General features: G+C 34.8%; 1 protein-coding gene across 1 annotated transcript; it reads left to right on the top strand.

Annotated features, from left to right (window-relative positions):
* The first annotated feature begins 1,632 nt into the window (after window positions 1-1,632).
* LOC117339561 (39S ribosomal protein L43, mitochondrial-like) lies at window positions 1,633-9,282 on the top strand. The gene is made up of 3 exons (XM_033901241.1): window positions 1,633-1,821; window positions 6,634-6,740; window positions 7,436-9,282. Exons 1-3 carry the CDS (start codon window positions 1,691-1,693, stop codon window positions 7,792-7,794), a joined length of 597 nt encoding a protein of 198 aa, XP_033757132.1. The 5' UTR covers window positions 1,633-1,690; the 3' UTR covers window positions 7,795-9,282.
* Window positions 9,283-21,180: the final 11,898 nt, after the last annotated feature.

Below are 21,180 nucleotides of genomic sequence, written 5' to 3'. Positions count from 1 at the left end.
CTTCCACTAGAACAAAGACGCAAACATCACAAGATTATCCACTTTCATAAAATAGTTCATGGTTTCCTACCCCAGTATCTTCAAGAATTACTTCCTCATCGAAATAATAATATTCATGATCATAACACTAGATTAGGTAATAATTTCCGTCCACCTTCCGGTCGCACAAGCCTTTTCATGAAATCCTTTCTGCCATCTGTAATTAGTCTTTGGAATGCACTTCCTGATGGAATAAAAACCAGTCCCTCAATAACAAAACTAAAATATCATCTAAACGCACAAAATCTTAAAGTCCCACCATATTTTCTTATCGGCAGTAGATTGGGTCAGATTCACCATGCAAGATTGAGGATGGAGTGCAGTTCACTAAAATATTATTTGTTTCGTAGGAATCTGGTAAACAGTCCACTTTGCTCCTACTGTCAAGTTGATGAAACTAACGAACATTTTTTATTACATTGTAGACTTTTTTCCGACCTTCGAAATCGTTCCCTCTTTGCCCTAAAACATCCTATTTCGACAGAAATATTACTTTTTGGCAGCAACAACTTAACTTTTGACGAAAATTCCTTGATTTTTAAATGTGTGCAACAATTCATTATCAGCTCCAAGAGATTCGATTAATTCCACGTTTCAACTCTGTATTTATCGTTTTCACAGTTGTATCAGCATGCAGTTCTTTTTAAATGAACAATGGTATCGGCAGTCTCCCTCTTTCTCTTTCCCTTCTCATCTTATCATTTCCCACTACCTGTCTCTTTCCAATATAGAGTTATTTCAATATTCATATTCATTCTCCCACTTTGTTACCATGCTAAATTGATGAGTCAATAACGGAGACGGATTAATATAAGTTTTTAAAAAACTTGTTTCTGAATCCATTTCATGCTGTATTTTTTTCTGATTGTGTCTACTTTTCATGTGTTACCAATGAATGAATAAAATAAAGTTTACATTATAATATATACGCAACAGGTCGGTCGATAACGACGATCATTGGAAAGCTAGAGTGACTGGTACACTATTGTAGTTTTCCTGTCTGTTCTATCAAAAATGATTGGCAAGATGACAAACCACTGTTACAAATTAACATATGAGGTATAGTAATGTCTTTTTAAAAGATCTACATTCTAGTTAACTGTTAGACTTCAGACAAACCATTAAGCTTTTAAAATAGTGCTGGTCAGCGTACAATGAAGAATATGTGATCAGACATGTTGTCGCTGTCTAACAAACTATTCACCGTAATCTGACCTGGAACAATATAATACATTATAAAAAAAAATAATATAAGTAAAGCTTTTGTGAGTGATAAATAAACAAAAAACAAATAAAACGAAAACCTAAATTTACTTCAAGCCTTTTCCCCCTCCGGCTTATTCGGGCGGAATTCATTCTACTGTGTTGCTCTGCTGAATGTTGTACTGTACTATATTGAAATGTACTACATCTTTTCTAAATGCTTAAGGTTTTTTAACGTTCACAATGAAATTTATTTCTCTGGAAGCATAATAACATAAATCACTCATAAGTTTTAAAAGATTTAATATTATGAAACGTTTTATTTAAAAATTGGGTGATTTACCCAATTCCGGAATTTTTTATCCGGGTATTCCTTTTTATTTTATTTGCCTTATTTAGTATCCGGTGTAATTTCAAAGTGAAAGAGCAAGGACAATAATTTGTAAACATGTCGAGCCGGTCTATGCCAAGTACGTTCCTGAAGAATTCTATGCAAAATGGACTTGGTCGCTATGTTTGCCAGCTGCAAAGAATAACGATAAACTTGTGTAAATCACACGCTGACAGTTTAGGCATGAGGTAAGATTTAGATCAGACACCCATGGCCACCACGATATCAGCACTTCAACACGTGTGTGCATACAGTATGTAAACTACGTGTGTTATTTGACACACTTATCACTGATATTGTGGCCATGACCATGTATACGTATTATGGAAGATGAAAGTGGCTAAATAACATCATTCGATTCTTAGTGTAAATTCATTCTCATCAAATCCGAACCGGCTAAAGAACGATAACTCGTGCAAGTGTAGCGGAACTGCACTGGGCTGTATGGCCTCAGACCACAATTAATTTCCCTCTTTGTTCTACCAAAGAAAAATCGAAATTAAAATATTTCAGAAGTTTGCAAAAAATCTAGCTTTCACATCACGTGTAGATCTATTCAAGCTGAACATACAGTGAGCTGGAAAGTACCCCATGACCGGCATTTAACAAAGTTATTAATATTTAAGTGTAACCACCCTATTATATGGTAGGAAAATCCGGAAAATCACAAAATATTACTACTCAAGTCTTATAACTCCCCGTGTCCTGCCTCACAAACAAACATGGAAATGGTGTCAAAGCAAAATTCTGCCACTAGATTAAATATTGCACTATAAATCTATGCTAAAATTATGTCCATATCTGTAACAGCTAAGTCAGGAAAAAATATTTAGCAACAGTCCTGAAATTTCAATATGTACTACATTCGTGTACAACGACCCGGAAGTATAATTGTGGTCTGAGGCCTGTATATATGTCAAATGCTGAAAACTAAAATTCTTATTTAGTATACAGTATTGTATGCTATTGATTAAGTTTAAAATCAAATTTGAATTTATTCTGTTCAAAAATAAAAATTCTATGGTAATTTTACTACCCCTACCCCTGGCCAGGGGCCAATTTTCACTAACTGAGCAGGGTCACCATGCAAACATCCCTGTTTTGCACACAATGTTGATGGAAGAGTTGCAATGAATTTATGACAATAACACACATTCAGCAGACTAACTTGTGTCATATTTTTATTATGCTCTTGAAAAAAATAAAGATGTTATAACATGTTAATTAAGAAAAACTTGAAAATTCAAGATTTAAAAAAGATTTTTGTATATATTAGTGAATAACTTTTTTATTTGATGTCTCAGCCTGTCTAATTTTTTATATTCTGAAAGACCAGTTTTTAAAGATAATATTTACATAGACACACTTGGGGGTCACTTAGTAGTAATCAGGTAATTAGTGGTCAAGTGGTCAAGGGTCCCCTGGGGGTACACTGTTCTGGAAGTCTACCTCAGAGTATTAAAGAGAGCATAACTTGTACTGGCACCAAGTAATGTGACTGAATTTTCATGTCAAGTAATTCTGGGAAGTTACACAACATCTCACCGTTTAAATTTTTGGCATAAATTCAAGTTTTCAACGATTTTTTTGAAAATTAAAATGGGATTTTACAATTTTTTAAGGAAAAATTTCATTTAAATGCTTAAAATGTGAAGTTAAATTCATTTTTCTAAAATCATTACTTCAATTATATAAAGTGATACTAAATCTGTACTCAAATATGCAAAGACAATTAATACATTTGCGCAAGTATGGAAATTACAGTGAGTTTAATGTGCATAGGTATGCCTCATACTTGACTAATTTTCAGACCCAAATCTGGAGTGGCGTGACGGACAAACTTTGAACCTATTTAAACTCATGAATACTTTAAAACAAAGGTCACAATTGAACAAATTCCCTTTGTGACAGAGCAAATGTTTAATTATCAATTAAAGTTTCACAAGTCTGATGTAAAATTTCACTGTATATCTACATTATGTGTCCTTCTGAGAGACCATGTCCTTGGACAGGGCAAAATCCTATCATCTGTTTTTGCATGAATACCAAATTTTCAATGATCTGTGTTTAAAATGCCAAAATACATATTTAAACCATTCGCTTACATAGAACGAAGGAAATAATAAAGGAAAAACCTGTTCTGAGAAAAATGTGTTGAAATATTGTGAATTAGAATGTATACACTATATCACATTGAGTGAAATTCAAATATTTGGGAGGGGGGAACAATATCGTGTTGTTTTCTTTCAAATTTTGAATTGAAATTAATTTAAACCACTACAATACATCACAAGATACATACATTACACTTTATGCCCAGCTTATAACAACAGCACCTGCTTTGTTGCATGTAGAAAAGATTTTTGACAGAAAATGTGAAATTTTAGAAGATTTTGTGATTAATTCAAATAATAATCATGATTTTTTAATCACAATTTTACAAAATAATCGACATTTGCTATGTGGCCAGTCATTTAACATGTCAGCACACTATGTACTATTGGAAAATATAGCCCCTGACTTTGTACAGTACATGTAAATAGTGAAATGAGCAAAACTGCGGTTAACAGTATTACGGTTTTTACCCTAAAAGCGATACCAAAATATAGCGCAAAACCGTTTATCTTCATAAACAGTGCTAGTACACATCTGAAACTTTAAAGTAACCTCAAAGCGTATACTAGAAATGTGTAGCAAACACAAATACCAACATGTTTTCTCGACAAACATGTCCAGTGTGATCAGAGACAAGGATCCGCAATAGAAACGATCATCGAAACGAGGTGTATTGGGGGTGTAGTTACTAAAATGAAGCTGTCATTAATTAAAAACTCACAGAAAGTACATGAAATGTCATCTGCATATAGGTAAAATACACACAACTGCACAGGAAATGTTAAAAGTTCGCGATGTTTCTAATTTAAGGTCCACGCACGAATGTTTACATCGGAAAGGTGCGTTCTATGCAGGCCTCAGACCACAATTAATTTCCCTCTTTGTTCTACCAAAGAAAAATCGAAATTAAAATATTTCAGAAGTTTGCAAAAAATCTAGCTTTCACATCACGTGTAGAACTATTCAAGCTGAACATACAGTGAGCTGGAAAGTACCCCATGACCGGCATTTAACAAAGTTATTAATATTTAAGTGTAACCACCCTATTATATTGTAGGAAAATCACAAAATATTACTACTCAAGCCTTATAACTCCCCGTGTCCTGCCTCACAAACAAACATGGAAATGGTGTCAAAACAAAATTCTGCCACTAGATTAAATATTGCACTATAAATCTATGCTAAAATTATGTCCATATCTGTAACAGCTAAGTCAGGAAAAAATATTTAGCAACAGTCCTGAAATTTCAATATGTACTACATTCGTGTACAACGACCCGGAAGTATAATTGTGGTCTGAGGCCTGAATGGCCGGTGTTGGTCCTTTTCGATTCGGTAACAAATCCTTCCGGATTAAGGCGCATGTCGTTTCGGTACTTACTACCTGTTCGGTACTTTTTTTTCTCGATAAAAGGCAACGATTGTGTAAATTAAACTATTGACGCTGTCCTGCTAGAAATATGTTGATAGTTGTGAAGAAAACAAATGAAATAGACAATAATATACATAACAGCTGATAATTTGATAACATTATTCTGTTATTAACTTATTATCATTTATATATTGTACATGTACGTACAAAACTAATTCAATAATACTCCAACATTGCTATGTTCCCTTAATTCACGATAATTTGCTGTGACTGTTATTGTAGATTTAAAAGGATGTGTCATATATATCAATAATAAGAGTGCGACAATTTACACTAACTACTAACTAGCTACAGTTATATCAATACTATTAGGGCGCAGTGATTGATATAACACTAATTTTTCTTAAACATCAATATCGTGCTACACATTAAATTATTTTAATATAAGTTCTAAGACAAATTGATAACATGATGAAATACAGTACTTTGTAAATGCAAAAAGCAACTTACACGTACATGTTCCATCAAACACACTAAAAATTAGAGGTGTATCATGTTATGTATTTTGTACAAAAGATGAAATACTGAAAGAACTAGCCTATATATACCTGTATATACATACAAGTAAATTACCAAACATTGTAAACAACAAGACCTGTACTAGTAAACATTCTAAACCATACCTGTCAATCATTGGCGAAAGGGAAAAAGTAATAAAAAGACACACCTTTCAGATCAGATATGGGACATGCGCTAGGCATGTGTTGCTGATGAGTCATCATTGGCAGCACTTGGAGTAGAATATCACTAGCAGGTACAAATTACCAAACCTAAAATATCAACCAGTATTTTCAAAATACTAAAAATAAAATAATTTTGAAAAATTAATTACCGTAATACATTGTTTTTATAAGGAAAGACAAAGTATATAATGTTTCCCTATGAAATACAAAATTTATGCAGAAAAGAATTCATGTAGGAGAACAAAATTTCCAGGTGATATTATTTGATCAAAATGTACAATATTGTAGATACAGTGTACTATACTTTTCATAAAAGTCCATCAAGAATTCGGCTGTCCTGGGTTTGAGTCCTGTCTGGTCATTGTATTTTTATTTTCTAGTTGATATCACAAAATTTCTGACTCTTTTATTTGCGTTTCTTACATAAAATGTATATACATGTATTTCACATTTACCAAAGCTAAAAATATTCATTAGATTATAATTTAGTCTTACTAATAAGTGCAATTTAATTATTTAGCCATCATCCTCACAAAATTGCCCAAAACCAAAAATAGTGCTACTGCTCATGTTGTCTACTCTTTGAGTTTCCTCTGGCCCGACACCAAACTAGGACATTCTGACAGCTAGATGTCAAGTGTCAGAGATCTAGCAGTCAAACTCGAGCTATTGTAGCCATGACATTTACATCATAAGTAATTACTTTATTGTCACCTGTTTTGTGTTTGCAGATCTATCTATGCTAATGTGATTTTGTATGTTATTTGTAGAAACTTTATTGAAAATCACTTGATGGATTTTGCCAAAGAAAACCCAGGAGTTGTAGTTTATGTAAAGCCTAGGAGACATAGATCACCAAGAATAATTGCAACATTTAGTAAGTATCAGCATATATGTATATATATATATATATAAGTACAAATTCCTGCTAAAGGTTATTTGTCCCCTACCAGTAACACTGGGACAACTATAGGTTTCCTTTCTGTCCATCTCATTGGTATATATATGTGAAGCCAAAGTTTGTCAATGCTGTGATGGCTCCATTCCTTGAGGGATTTTAATCTAACTTCACACAATGATTATATAAAGGACTTTAATGTCTAATACAAATTTGAGTTTCAGGTTTTTTTTGTCAAGGTCAGGGTTGACGTCGCTGTTACTGTTTTTAACTTTTTAACGATGACCGGTAGGGGATATGTATGGCATTTAATAGCAACACCCAGTATGCATGTTTGACATTAAAGTACTATTTATTTGTCATTAAATACAAACCAATTACAAGCTAGGATTGACACCTGCTTTTGAAATTCTGGCGCCAAAATTGATTTATTGATTTGAAATATAGTAAATAGTAAGGCACAGTTGTATTAGATACAATAATAGTAGGTTGCAGTTGTGTTATTTTAGATAAATAAAACTTTATTTTAAGGCAGGATTTTTGTTCCTTTTAAAGTTCACTTGACATCAGGTCTTTAGCTAAACTAAATTTAGACCATATTAGTATTAAATTGCTGAATTTTTGTTTTATTTGCGAACTCATGTTTATAATAGCAATAAACATTTTCTTCACAGTCAATGGCAATACACAGACTCTCAATATGACTGGCTTACCGAAGGAGGACATTTGTAAATGGGTGGAAGCGATGAGAACTCGGTCAGGTGTGGATGTGATGAGATTGAGGAAGACGTGGCACACCGACACACCCAGCATACAGGGTGCATGGAATCCCTTCACTTTCAAAGATCCCGTTAATAATGTCACAACCTTTCCAAATCCTGAACTATATAGCTGTCCAGAAGGCGAGAGTGCCACCACGCGACTGTTAAAACGCGCCGAACAACTTAGGCAAGGACAGCTTACAGGGAAGTCGGACAGCAACTCTGAACAAGAACAAATTTCTGTGGGTTTGAACTCAAGTTCTGGGTCATGAGTTTGATTTTACCTTGATGATGTGTGTTTGGTTGTCATGGAATCTGTTGTTTATAGTGATGGCAAAAATGGCTTACAGGCAATTTAGGATGCTGTTCTTGACCAGTATGTGATATTGTTGTTTATGAGGTATATGAATGCCATTACTTTATACAGGAAAGCTTCCACTGTTTAACTAATTTCTATTGCACCCTTGTAGAGAGGATGGAATTTGAAATTGATTAAAAGGCATTAAGTTACTACATTAAGAGAGATCGCAAAAATTCACCTTGAAGGCAAATTAACAATGGGCATTCTTATAAAAAAAGAAAGGAAAAAATGGAAATTTTCCAATATACATGTATACACAGCATACCGAATGTCTGATTGATAGATGGAAGATCACAAACAACTCTAAACCTTGATTTTTATAGAAATCATAATATACATGTGTAATGTCTATGAAAAAAATTAGATATGTTTTGAGATGTTTCACAAAGGTATCTTACAGTTTTGATTAAGCTGAAAAATATCAAAGAAATTTTGATTTAATTGTTCAATCTGATGATTGAAAATGTAATAAGGTAAAAGTATGCAAAGCAGTCTTGTTGGACATCAGTTGCAAATCCTTTATGAATCAACAGTTAAATTAAGTCCCTGAGGCAAAGTCTGCTGATTATATATAATCAACTACATAACCACTACATATAGGTACTGTAGACACAGACGCTTGGCACAAACTACCAACCCATATATGTATATTTATATATGTATTAAAATACAATTCATTGTACGTATACATGGACCTTAGGTTGGCATGCCTATGTCTATATAGTTAACTCATGATCAGAATATAATAAGCTTCCTTTATATTCAAAGTTCCTAGAAATTGGATATATATTTTTTTCCCCCTCATATTTTGAAACTTTCATAATTAACACAAAATATGCCTTACTTTACTAGAATTTGCATGCATTACTATATATACACAGGCAAAATGTCTTGAGGTCAATTTGACCTGAAAAGAATTTGACCTGAAACTGAGGTCAATTTCACTTGAAGAAATTTTCAGGTCAGTTTCTTGACATTAATTGACTATTCTGCACTTTTCAGGTCAAATTTACCTGAATATTTTCACATGAAATTGACCTGAGTTTGGCCTGAAGACATTTTGCCTGTGTATGCTTATAATACACTGCCATATTTAAAGCACATTTGTAGGACAGCTGAAAAAAGATTGAGATTGTGGTATCTGTTTTGTCTGTGTGTAAAATAAATATTGGAAAGTGCTCGGAGCAGATGACCAATGGGAGCAGACTCAGATTTAGGAACTAAAATTATATATGTGTGGTTTAAAGATACAGATGATGTTATAGGTAATAGGAATAACACATCGGGCAGTATTTGGTATAAATGTATGTGGAATGTATGGGACTGTCTATATTGTAAAGTTGGTAGTGTTTAACATGTATGTTGATACCATAAACTAAGATTAAAAATATAAACTGATTTATTAAAAACTTTTGTTGTACATGTATTTGCAAAATTAAAGGTAAAAAAAGGAAAATGCCTGTTTGCATCAGGAATTTTAAATCTTCTTCTTTGTGTTTGTTTGATTGAAAAAAAATCACTTTCATTCAAAGATCTTTGGAAAAAGTCATAGTTTTTAGCTCACCTGCCCGAAGGGCAAGTGAGCTTATGCCGTGGCACAGCGTCCGTCATCCGGCCGTCCGTCCGGCATCAACTTTTCCATTCAAGCAACTTCTCAATAACCAAAAGGCATGCTGGGGTGAAGGGCTACCAAGTTTGTTCAAATGAATAAAGTTGACCTTCATTCAAGGTCACAGGGGTCAAAAAGGCTAAAATCTTTAAACGACTTCTTCTCAATAACCAAAAGTCATGCTGGGGTGAAGGGCTACCAAGTTTGTTCAAATGAATAAAGTTGACCTTCATTCAAGGTCACAGGGGTCAAAAAGGCTCAAATCTTTAAACGACTTCTTCTCAATAACCAAGAGCCCCAGGGAGTTGATATTGGGTCTGTAGCATGCTGGGGTGAAGGGCTACCAAGTTTGTTAAAATGGATGACCTTGACCTTCATTCAAGGTCACAGGGGTCAAATATGCTAAACAAAATTTAAACGACTTCTGAATAACCAAAAGACCCAGGGAGTTGATATTGGGTCTGTAGCATGCTGGGGTGAAGGGCTACCAAGTTTGTTCAAATGGATGACCTTGACCTTCATTCAAGGTCACAGGAGTCAAAAAGGCTACAATATTCAAACGACTTCTTCTCAATAACCAAGAGTCACAGGACCTTATATTTGGCCTGTAGCATGCTGGGGTGAAGGGCTCTCAAGTTTGTTCAAATGAATGACCTTGACCTTCATTCAAGGTCACAGGAGTCAAAAAGGCTAAAATATTTAAACGACTTCTTCTCAATAACCAAGAGACCCAGAGACCTAATATTTGGCCTGTAGCATTCTGGGGTGAAGGGCTCCCAAGGTTGTTCAAATGAATGACCTTGACCTTCATTCAAGGTCACAGTGGTCAAAAAGGCTAAAATCTTTAAATGACTTCTTCTCAAAAACAAAGAGTCCATGGGAGTTGATATTGGGTCTGTAGCATGCTGGGGTGAAGGGCTACCAAGTTTGTTCAAATGAATGACCTTGACCTTGATTCAAGGTCACAGTGGTCAAAAAGGCTAAAATCTTTAAACAACTTCTCAATAACCAAGAGTACCAGAGACCTAATGTTTGGCCTATGGCATGCTGGGCTGAAGGGCTCCCAAGTTTGTTCAAATGAATGACCTTGACCTTCATTCAAGGTCACATAGTTAAAAATGCTAAACTCTTTAAACAACTTCTTCTAAATAATCAAAAGACCCAGAGACTTGATATTGGGTCTGTAGTATGCTGGGGTGAAGGGCTACCAAGTTTGTTCAAATAAATTACCTTGACCTTCATTCAAGGTCACAGGAGTCAAAAAGGCTGAAATCTTTAAACGACTTCTTCTTAAAAACCAAGAGTTCCAGAGACCTAATGTTTGGCCTGTAGCATGCTGGGGTGAAAGGCTCCCAAGTTTGTTCAAATGAGTGACCTTGGCCTTCATTCAAGGTCACAGGAGTCAAAAAGGCTCAAATTTTCAAACAACTTCTCAATAACCAAGAGTCCCAGAGACCTAATATTTGGCCTGTAGCATACTTCGGTGAAGGGCTCTTAAGTTTATTCAAATGAATGACCTTGACCTTCATTCAAGGTCACATGAGTCAAAAAGGCTCAAATCTTTAAATGACTTCTGCTCAATAACCAAGATTCCATGGGAGTTGATATTGGGTCTGTAGCATGCTGGGGCGAAGTGCTACCAACTTTGTTCAAATGAATGACCCTGACTCACATTCAAGGTCAAGTCGATCAAGTATGCTTAAATCTTTAAATAACTTCTGAATAGCCAAAGTGCCGAGAGACATTATATTGGTCCTGTAGCATGCTTTCAAATAACTGCAGGATCCATATATGAACAGATCACTGCATTGCAGGTGAGCGATTCGGGCCCATTGGGCCCTTGTTATTATGTAGTGCCATCTATGTGTTTTTCTCTTGTCATTTGTGGCTAGTATTGTAAGGTTATTTTTTCAGGAAGCAATGATGAAGTATATTTTGTAGAAAAAAGAAAATAAGGATATCAACAAGAGAATGTACAAGAAAGTATAAGATGTTCCGGAGGTGTATATGCATCTGTCAAGCTTCATCACCGACACCCGCTATATAAATTCTGGTAATGAAACATTCTCAAACAAAATTGACATGCAACATTCTCAAAATTGAAACCCATGTAATGATAAGAAAACTGGTATATTGACCAATGTCTAATCGGATGAACTTCATGTCACCGAAGAAAATACTTCAATAGTTTCCCGGCCAGATCAAAACTACATACCATTATGCTTCCACACCTAGTCTTCATCTACATATTAATATACATAGCACAGTCTCCCAAAGTGCATACACATACCTACACATATGCATCTCAAACACAGGGGAGACCGTCCTTAAATGACCTCAGCCATTGAAAGGACGTTAAACAAAATAAAACTAAACCCAAATCTCTCAAAACCCGTCTTGTTAATTTTATCGTCGGCAGTCGTCATCTATATGCTTCTTGAATCGCGAAAGTCACGATATGAGATTAAGCTTAAACATTTACAGAAGGAAAGAAAATGTAATAAAAGTTGAAACACATTGCCTTTATGCAGAATTACAAAAAAACGTAGGTTTTAATTTGTTTACTCCGATGTATTCATATATTCCTACGTTTGATCTGAAATATTCCTCGTCAGAAAATCTGCGATATATATTTTCTGTTACAAGAAATCATTTGAAATGGAAACTTGGTGAATTTTGCTTGTCGGTTTTTCTAAACAGTACAAAGGTTTTCAAAATGAGGATGGAATACAAAATACAATGTAATCACACGAAAATAGACACGCTATGTTGATCTGTTGGCAATAAAACAGAGAGAAAGTTTCCGGCATCATACTTTGCAGACAGCTGGCAATAGTTTTGAAATCTAGAGATTATAACGCCTATATTATATAATATATATCTGTATTTATTGTCTTCGAGGTGTTATTTGAGATAACGGGAAATGTAAATACAGACCTTGACGTCCTAGCAATGTCACGTAGGTAAAAATATTTTAAGATGCTACAGCGCCGACAAAGAGTAATTTGATCGGTTTAAAACAAAAAGCCGGGTTTTCTTTTTTACCATACCCTAAGTTAAATACTTATGCTATATATAACAACCATCGAAAAATTTCAGCTTCTAATTGTATCTTTTAAATTTAAAGTGGAAAAATAATTAATATTTATCGCGTTAACTTTTTCGTGGGATACGCGAAGCAGGAGATCCCGTTTTTGCGTAGGTATATGTTTCGGTACATGTTGTGAGTTAACTGTCTGCGATAACATAAGATACAGGTCATTAAAAAGATCGTAATGAACTAATGTATTATATTAAGCTTACTGAGCATGGTGTCCCTGTATCACACAATGTACCCATACAAACAGGTAAGAAGAAGAAGAAGAAGAAGAAGTTCTACCATGTTTGCTGAAGAAATTCTACCATGTTTGCTATGCATGGTCGGGAGTCACGGCTGTAACAATTTTATATATCTAATATTCACCCGTTTTATTTAAGGTCACCATAGCCTTAGTCTTTCATTAATTTTTATCACGACGCGAGTTCGAATCCTACGGAGGCCCACTTTTTTTTTCTTTCTTTTGTATCCCTTTTTTTTTTATTTGCAAAATCAATGCCATATGAAAGATGCTCTTGATCGTAGTACTGTATTGCCTGTATATTTCATCAACAAATAATGTAATACTCAAGAAATAAATTACAAGGTTTTTCTCGGGGTTTCTTTGCTGTTTTTCTATTAGAAAGAAGTCGATCTCAGAACTAAACAGTACATGGTAGAATAGAAATAATCAACTTTGACTCGTGTATTGCTGCAGGATATACAACTCGGACTCGGATATTTTGCAATTTTAATTAATAACTCAGGCCTGCGACCTTCGTTATTAATTTAATTGCAAAATATCCTCGTCCTCGTTGTATATCCTGCAATAATACACGAATCATCGTTAATTATTTCTTAAATAACATTAATACGGTGGAGTGTCACGTTAAATGCTGTATGTCTGTCATACTCGAGTAATTCAATTTGGCAGCAAAGTTGGGAAAAGAAGAGGAAAGGAAAAAATCACATATAAACAGCACACCAACAAAAGGTAACTACTCTTAAGTACTCTTATTACGAAGTAACATGCAATAACGCTCAGGATTCGAACCCGTTACACTTGTACCTATATTCGCCGACGTAAGACGTAACCACTTAACCCTCACGACCGATTCGTCAATTTTAAAGGTCTCACCATCATTTTAATTATTTTCCCTACATGAATATCGACTCGTCTGTCAATCAAATCTCAACATGACGAGTTACTCTGGTAGGTTTACAACTTTAAGTCTTAAAAAATCTTTCATTTAAAGGACCTTTTTTTTTTTATTTTTTTTTTTTAATTTTTGATGTTGAAAAGATACATTTTTCTGTAGTTTTAATACCGCGGCTGCATTGTTTTTTAATTTCGTGACATGTAGTGCATTGTCTTTTGGCGCTGTAGCATCTTTAATGTATAGATACTTTTTAGAAGAACGTTATTATGTTTGATTGATTAAGCTAGTGATATTTAACGGAGAGTCTGTTTATTAATGTAGGTCAAAAGGATGAAATGTGTCTTACATCTTTAACATGATCTGAAGTCAAATATGAATACGCATGTATGTTCGTTTAGTACTTCGGAGATCTTTTTTGAAACACCGGCAAGGACTGACGTAACGAAATATTCATCTACCGTATATATACACATGTGCAGTGTATCCCATAAAAGGAGAAATAGAACTGAAGTCAATAGATTTAAGATGATAAATATAATAAGTATTCTTCCAGTACTAGGATACTGACTAGCCCGAGTTTTCTCTGGCCCTGTCACCATGTCTGGTGTAGGATGGTGACAGGGCCAGAGAAAACTCGGGCTAGATACTGACAAAACGTTTTACAGAATCGATATATCTATCGGATATTTGAAATATCTCTGCCTTTATGTAATTAACGGATTCCTATATTGTGTGAGTGTACCTATGTTTTAACATACTTATATTTCAAAATAAGTATTAAATTATTGAGCGCAACTCAATTTTAATGCAAAAGGATCGATTTGTTAGAGGGCACACCTAACATCTTATTTTCAAAGCTCTACACTGTAGAAGTCTATTTCATTGTCAGACGTGGATGTGAGAGTTGTCTCCCTTCTTACGCGTCAGAGTTATAGGAATTGCTTTTGTATGAAAGGAGGTGGGGTTTCTCAATGTGCCCTCCCTAAAAAGCAAATATAATATCGTTTCTGTACTAATGCAAGATATTTGCAATCTTCATTGGGTAATATCCATTAAATTTCAACCATTTGCGTTAGCAAGGCTGTAGAGCCATTTTTGTGATAACAATGCAAAAACTGGACGAGTTTGAGAAAAAATTAATTCCTGCAAGAAAACAAAATTAATATCAAATGCAAACATGTTGATGGTAACATTTTAGAGATTGTATATTGCTAGAACGAAGTTTTTGTTGTGAGGTTTTTATAATATGAGATAACATAATGGCGTTTGGGTCAAAATCGCACCTACAAATTGTACCATCTTGTGTTAAAATGTTCTCAAACTAAACATATATCTTCACATTCTCATAACAATGTCACAAATCATCTCTGAAAAGTACACAACCACTGCCAAAGTATGGTACCTTTGTAGCTCTGGATTCAGTGCAAATACATTAATACTAGCGGAGAGATATTTGAATATCTAAAGTATTGGTAAACTAATTTTGTGGGTATCCAGCAAGAGTGCTGCATAACTTATCTATTTTACATTACATTAACTTCCCTGAATAAGAAAGTGGATATGGCCCCCATTTCATTTTTTCCTTAAACTTTTCTTGACATTTGAATGAAATGGCTAGCTATTGTCTAAGTGCATATGATAAGAAAAAAGATACTGGCTATTTGAGCACAAACTGTCCAGTATGACGTTACCAGTAATAATCCTTCATCGGATACAGCATCCCTATAACCTCATCACCATCATCATCAAGCCAAGAAAGATGTCAATGATAGCCTCGGTGATCTTGGCATAATTGTCGCTGCCAGGAAATAGTCCTAACGTGTCCAGAATATAGCCATAACGCAGAGCTATTTTCCTGAATTGTAAAACGTTACGTTTCTTCTGGCCACAGCTGAAGATTTTCTAGAGGTGATGGTCTGGAATTTTAGGATTTACACATATATGTACCATCAAAGATGGCAGTGATCTGCCGAGAAAGAAAATGCTTCTGAAAACACAATGTTCTGTTCTGGAAGGGGTTCTCATATGAGGTGCTCATGACAAGACACATATCGGTACAATATCTAATGACTGTATCACATAATATAATGATTTTGGCATAGGGTAAATAGTGTTGCGACTGCTTCTATGATTCATCACTCTTTAGTTTGATACAAAACAAAAGTATGACATCTTCTTTAACACCATTGTCTAGATATGAAGAACAATGGGATACAATACTAAAGAATTGTTCTCTTGGCTAATCTGTCCATGCTTTGCGGTCTGTATCATCTAGAGAGAGGATGTTGAAATGAAGGACGATTCTTGTTTTGGTAACATGTATAATGTCTCAAAAAGATCAATATTATTTCTTTTGATCGAGAAGGCAATTAAAAATTAAGTCTGAATATCAATATTAGGGTTCGTTCTGATTCTTGCCCTTGATTTTATAAACAAAATGAACAATCTGAGAAGAGAGAGGAAACCAAAGTTGATGGATGAATTGTTGTTTTGCCCGCGTTGGCAAAGAAGATATGTCTGGATAAAATGTCCCTATGTACTGTACAAAGTGCACTTTGAATGTGAAGACTGACCACAAGACAGAGCATCTACCGACTACAACTTAAGGTTCCTCTATGTATCATTTTGCTGTTAACCAGGCTTACGTTTCAGATATCTCTTGAAGCATTTTGCATGCAACATTACAATCAGCCTTTAAACCTAAATCATACATTTGTACTAAGGAAGTCCTATATTTTCTTGGCCTTAAGACCTTTATAGCCACAACCTACATTAAACACGGCTATCTCTCAATGTAACAACAGCGATGTACCAAGGGGTTGAACTAGACTGTGGAATCATGCCATTTAGATGCTTGTGCATGGATATAAAGGTTATCTGCCTAAAGACAAGTAATACCAAGTTATTTTAATATAACCCTTGTTGGCCCAGAAGGAAGTTCGCAAAGTGTCTTACTGTTGGAGGACACCGGAGTACCCGCAGAAAATCCACGTGGTATTGTATGAAATAAAAATGATTTATAGAATGTGAATACGAGTAGAGATGAAATACGCCAAGGAAATATGGGACGATACTCAAGAATTTATTTAATGCATGTAACGTAAATATGTTATACATTTATTATGTATGTGTTGTGAATTTGTGCAGCGATCCCTTAAACTTGTATCGTATCCGGTTATAGTTAAAGCCTATATATTCAAATTTAAATAAATCTCCTAAAGTAAATTAGGTGAATCTGGATTGAGTACAATACATGTAGGTCTCAGACCTTCCCTAAGTGTCTACCAGACCACCAGGTCTGTCTCCATTTCTAAATTGACAATTGTTAGTAGTCAATGGAGTGTCTGCTACATCTCCGACAAAGGATAATTATGATTGATTCAAAACAAGAACTGCATGTTGTTAATATTTATACAATATCGCATTTACATAATCTACCTTATTATAGCCTTCCAAAATTTTGAGCTTCTCTTTTTATATTTAAATTTGAAATGATAATTCTTCCGTTCAACGGAGATAAATTTGGTACATCACTTATAAGCAATGACTCAATCATCATCATCATCATCATCATCATCATCATCATCATCATCACTACATATTTCATCATCACCACGTATATTACCAACAATTGTTGTTACCTAATTAGATATATTTATATAACACGGATGCCATGTTATGCATCCTTATGACGAGAGGTGTACACGCTGTCAGTGGTTAAACATAAATGGCTATACTGCTATCATACTGTGACTTCAGATTGTTTACTAGCTGTGGCTGCAAACTTTCTCTCTGTTTGATTATGGCAACCAGTCTCAAAACCTTCGACAAATCCTTCCACAGGTCGCAAGACACCTTATCCATTCTTCAAACCTATGGCGATTACAATGGCTGATATCCTGTGAACTTTCATTTTCGTTTTGGTTGGTCGGACGGAGTAGTGGTTTGATCTATCGATAGGACGTGAAAAGGTATGCGGTCACCGCTCCGACCACGTGGGTTTTTGGTAACTCCAGGTCCCACGTTAGGCCCCATCCCGCTATTCCATCCGGGCCAACAAGGGTGATTAATATAAGTTGATATACATGTAAATTGTTTCATAATTGTTTAAAAATAGACACGATTTACATTAATTTTGTTGCTTTTATTATACATAGTTTCGTCTCTTGACATTTTTGTTGGAGTGTATAATTTTGGTTTTGTCTTTTCAATTACTAGTTCCTTTAATATTGGTTTTAAGTTCAGATGAACCCCGCTTGTTAACATTTCGTATATTAATCTATTGCTTACTGATACATAGTGATACGGATTAAAGTATAAATCAGTATCACAGTCTGAACTAGGGATATATTATTTTGGAATTCATAAGTCGGTAATACTATATAACATAGTATTGAAAATAGATACTACCTACAAATAGACTAATCATAAGTAATATACTTATGTATGAGTACAATCGAAATCACATCTTACTGTATAACACAATAAGTTCATTTTCGTCTGCTTCTGATATCATTTTCAGCTTTTATGGGGTTTGCTTCTATGTTGGTTTCATCGTGATGTTTGAATGATACAGTAGCTTGTCCAGTTGTCCAAATAAGTTTTTATCCATCTTTCTATCATTTTATGAACTGTCCACAAAGCTTTTATTTGTAATGTGAAACTACTTACTTCAGAAGTGGAACTCTTAAGAGATTTTGAGGAATAAAACAAAAAGCAGAGCATACAAATATACAAACAAAACCGTGATTCTAACTCAAAATCGATAAAAACATTGCAAAATATGTAATATGAATATGAAATTTGTATGGCGACCATTGAGAAAGTTCAGAGGAAATAAAACCAGGTGGTTCAAAGGGAAAGCGTCCTCTTTTTCACCGATGGCACCAGCCTACAAATCTAGGTCAAATCCGGGCTAAGTACGTCCTTAATGGAAGTTGTGTCAACGGCAACATAAGATATATCAATAATCATTGAACGCAAATGGCTTAAAAACATTTCCCCGTGTCTTCCTTAACTTGCATATCGCGAAACCCTTTGCTGTTATTTTGCCTTCATTAATCGACATCTGATACATATAGCGTTAGTCTTGCTCTGGATAGCACGATTTCCGGGATGTCTAATGCAAAAAAAAAAAAAAAAAAAAAAAACATGTTTCATGCAATTCAGTTTAAACAAAAAGTTAATATATTCATAGACGCCAATGGACAGCTGGGATCCACCGCGTCTTGACCCGCGTGTTAACAAATTATATTAAAACAAATATGATGCACTCGGCGCGTACGGATGTGTCTATACCTAATGATGACAATGACTTGAGACTTCAGAAAATGGTTTTCCAAAACCTGTTTAGTCTAATTTTGAAGGTATTTACTTTTGGGAGACTTTTAACTTCGTTAGGAAGATTGTTCTAAACGTCTATTATTTTTTAATTGCCCGCAAAAACTTTGCGTTCTGAGTATTTGTCTAGGAAACCATTAATTTAGATGAGAGACAGTATTGCTCCTATTACTCCCAACTGTGGAATTCCGCTAGTCAAAATTGTTTGAGGTCTTATAGAAAAGCAAACTTTGCCTTCAACATAGTCCTTGCCTTTTGTCTTCTTTCTGAACTTCATCTAAACCTTTAGAATAGTCTGGGTAAATACTAGCAGTAGCAGTCGAATCTTGTTATCTCGAAGTCATAGGGTTAGGGCAGTGAAAAAAAATCCAGAGTATTCGAGGTAACCATGTGTATCCTTTATAGAATTTATTTTCGGGACTGGAATTTTAACTTCGAGTTTTCGAGTTACCAGGGCTCAAGATAATGTAGATTGACTGTATTTCGGTTCTATATAAGATCGAGTCAAGTCCTCAAAGGCTCCTCGTAAAATTAGTGCAAACTTTGTATTGACACGATGTGCGGTTATTTTCTTTCATGTGCTTTGCAATTTCATCCCTTTCATTTGGTGCATGTTTGGCCCTTGTGAATAAAGGCTTTACGTAGGTAAAGTTCCATGGTGATAGGATGGTACCGTTAGCTGTAAACTATATTCAAACGGATCCCGAGTTCTGATGCTGCCTGAACAAAGAGCGTGGACTGCATATCACCAGGTCATGGATTAGCCTTCTAAGTTACGTCTTGTCTGAAAGTTATTTGACATAGTGAAATCTACATTCCATTAATGCCACTTCCGGTTCCGGTTGAATCGCAAACAATATCACTCTTCATGTACCATTAACATTGCTTTTGTTGCTGTGGATTTGGACACGTGTGTTGATGTTATGGCATTTTTCTGCTTTACGTGTGTAATGCGTCTGGTCATAGAACTTATCGTCCCAATCATAAGCCTAAGACCCCTCAGATTAAATCACAACATTATACAATACTCTATAACTCATTAACAGGTACCAGGTGACCGGAGGCGTGCTTATGATACACCCTTATTTGGTGTCTGCATAAGAGATAAGCCTATCAGATTCAGTCTATTTTTAAAATACATTAAAGATGTTTCTGTCGATAATCAGTCATTATAATCTTTATACTTATTTTAATATTACCATCAATCTGAAATGTGCATTACATCAATATTGTCGTCACATGAATCTGCCTTAAACTGATTTAGATTTGGTTATTAATATAGCTCTTTGATTTCTTATTCAATGTATAATGATGTACAAATCTTGCTCATTAAACAGCTTGTCAGAGCTATGAAACTATACATCATCCTGGGTATTAACATTGATGAATTCTCAAATGCAACATTATTTTCTCATTTGAAGCGTCAGATTCACGGGGTATCTTTCCAACGAAGATATGTGGTAGCTTTTTTTCTCCAAATATTTTCTCATAAATCTTGTCATAATTATTCTAGCAAATTGTACATTTTATGCATGGTATCAACATAAAAGTTTTACTGCTTGATTCAATTTCAGATCATAAGTTACAAATTGACAATACGGCCTGCCTGATGCTGGATAGCCTACCCTTAGATGCTATCTAGTAATTTAAAAGGCGCCGGTGTGGTGTTTTGTTTGCCGCGGTAGATTATTCTTCCATTGCCCGATGGTATCAGCGCCTCAGACCACGAGGGAATATTTTAATGAAATGGATAGGTCGTGGTATTTATATGATATTTATTTCAGCGGGTCGTTTACTTTGCCTTTGAAATAGAATCGAATGTAATTGGAGACCGTTTATGAGAGCCATATATTTCAATATTTACGATAAAATTTAAGCAGTAATGCCTCCACCTATGAAAATACGATGCATGTAATTTTTATACTTTTGAACGCCATTTCATATCTACAGCGTGTATAGTTTTAAACGTTTGTTTCACGTTGGTATATATATATATATATCAAGCTTTCCCAACTCGTTATTTAGACATTAAGTATATATGTTTGGTTTTAAACACGTCGTATCTTTTGTAAGCTATCTCTCAGTTTCCCTACCCCATATAAATGGCCTCCC

This window comes from Pecten maximus, chromosome 12 (genome assembly GCF_902652985.1).
Source record: "Pecten maximus chromosome 12, xPecMax1.1, whole genome shotgun sequence".
Taxonomy (NCBI): domain Eukaryota; kingdom Metazoa; phylum Mollusca; class Bivalvia; order Pectinida; family Pectinidae; genus Pecten; species Pecten maximus.
The sequence above is the reverse complement of the archived record's forward strand: the minus strand, read 5'-3'. Positions and strand labels throughout refer to the sequence as shown.

Coding starts and splice junctions, on each gene's coding strand:
- LOC117339561 (XM_033901241.1), top strand. CDS start 1,691: ATGTCGAGCCGGTCTATGCCAAGTACGTTCCTGAAGAATTCTATGCAA. Junction 1,822..6,633: donor GCTGACAGTTTAGGCATGAG/GTAAGATTTAGA, acceptor TGTTATTTGTAG/AAACTTTATTGAAAATCACT. Junction 6,741..7,435: donor AAGAATAATTGCAACATTTA/GTAAGTATCAGC, acceptor TTTTCTTCACAG/TCAATGGCAATACACAGACT.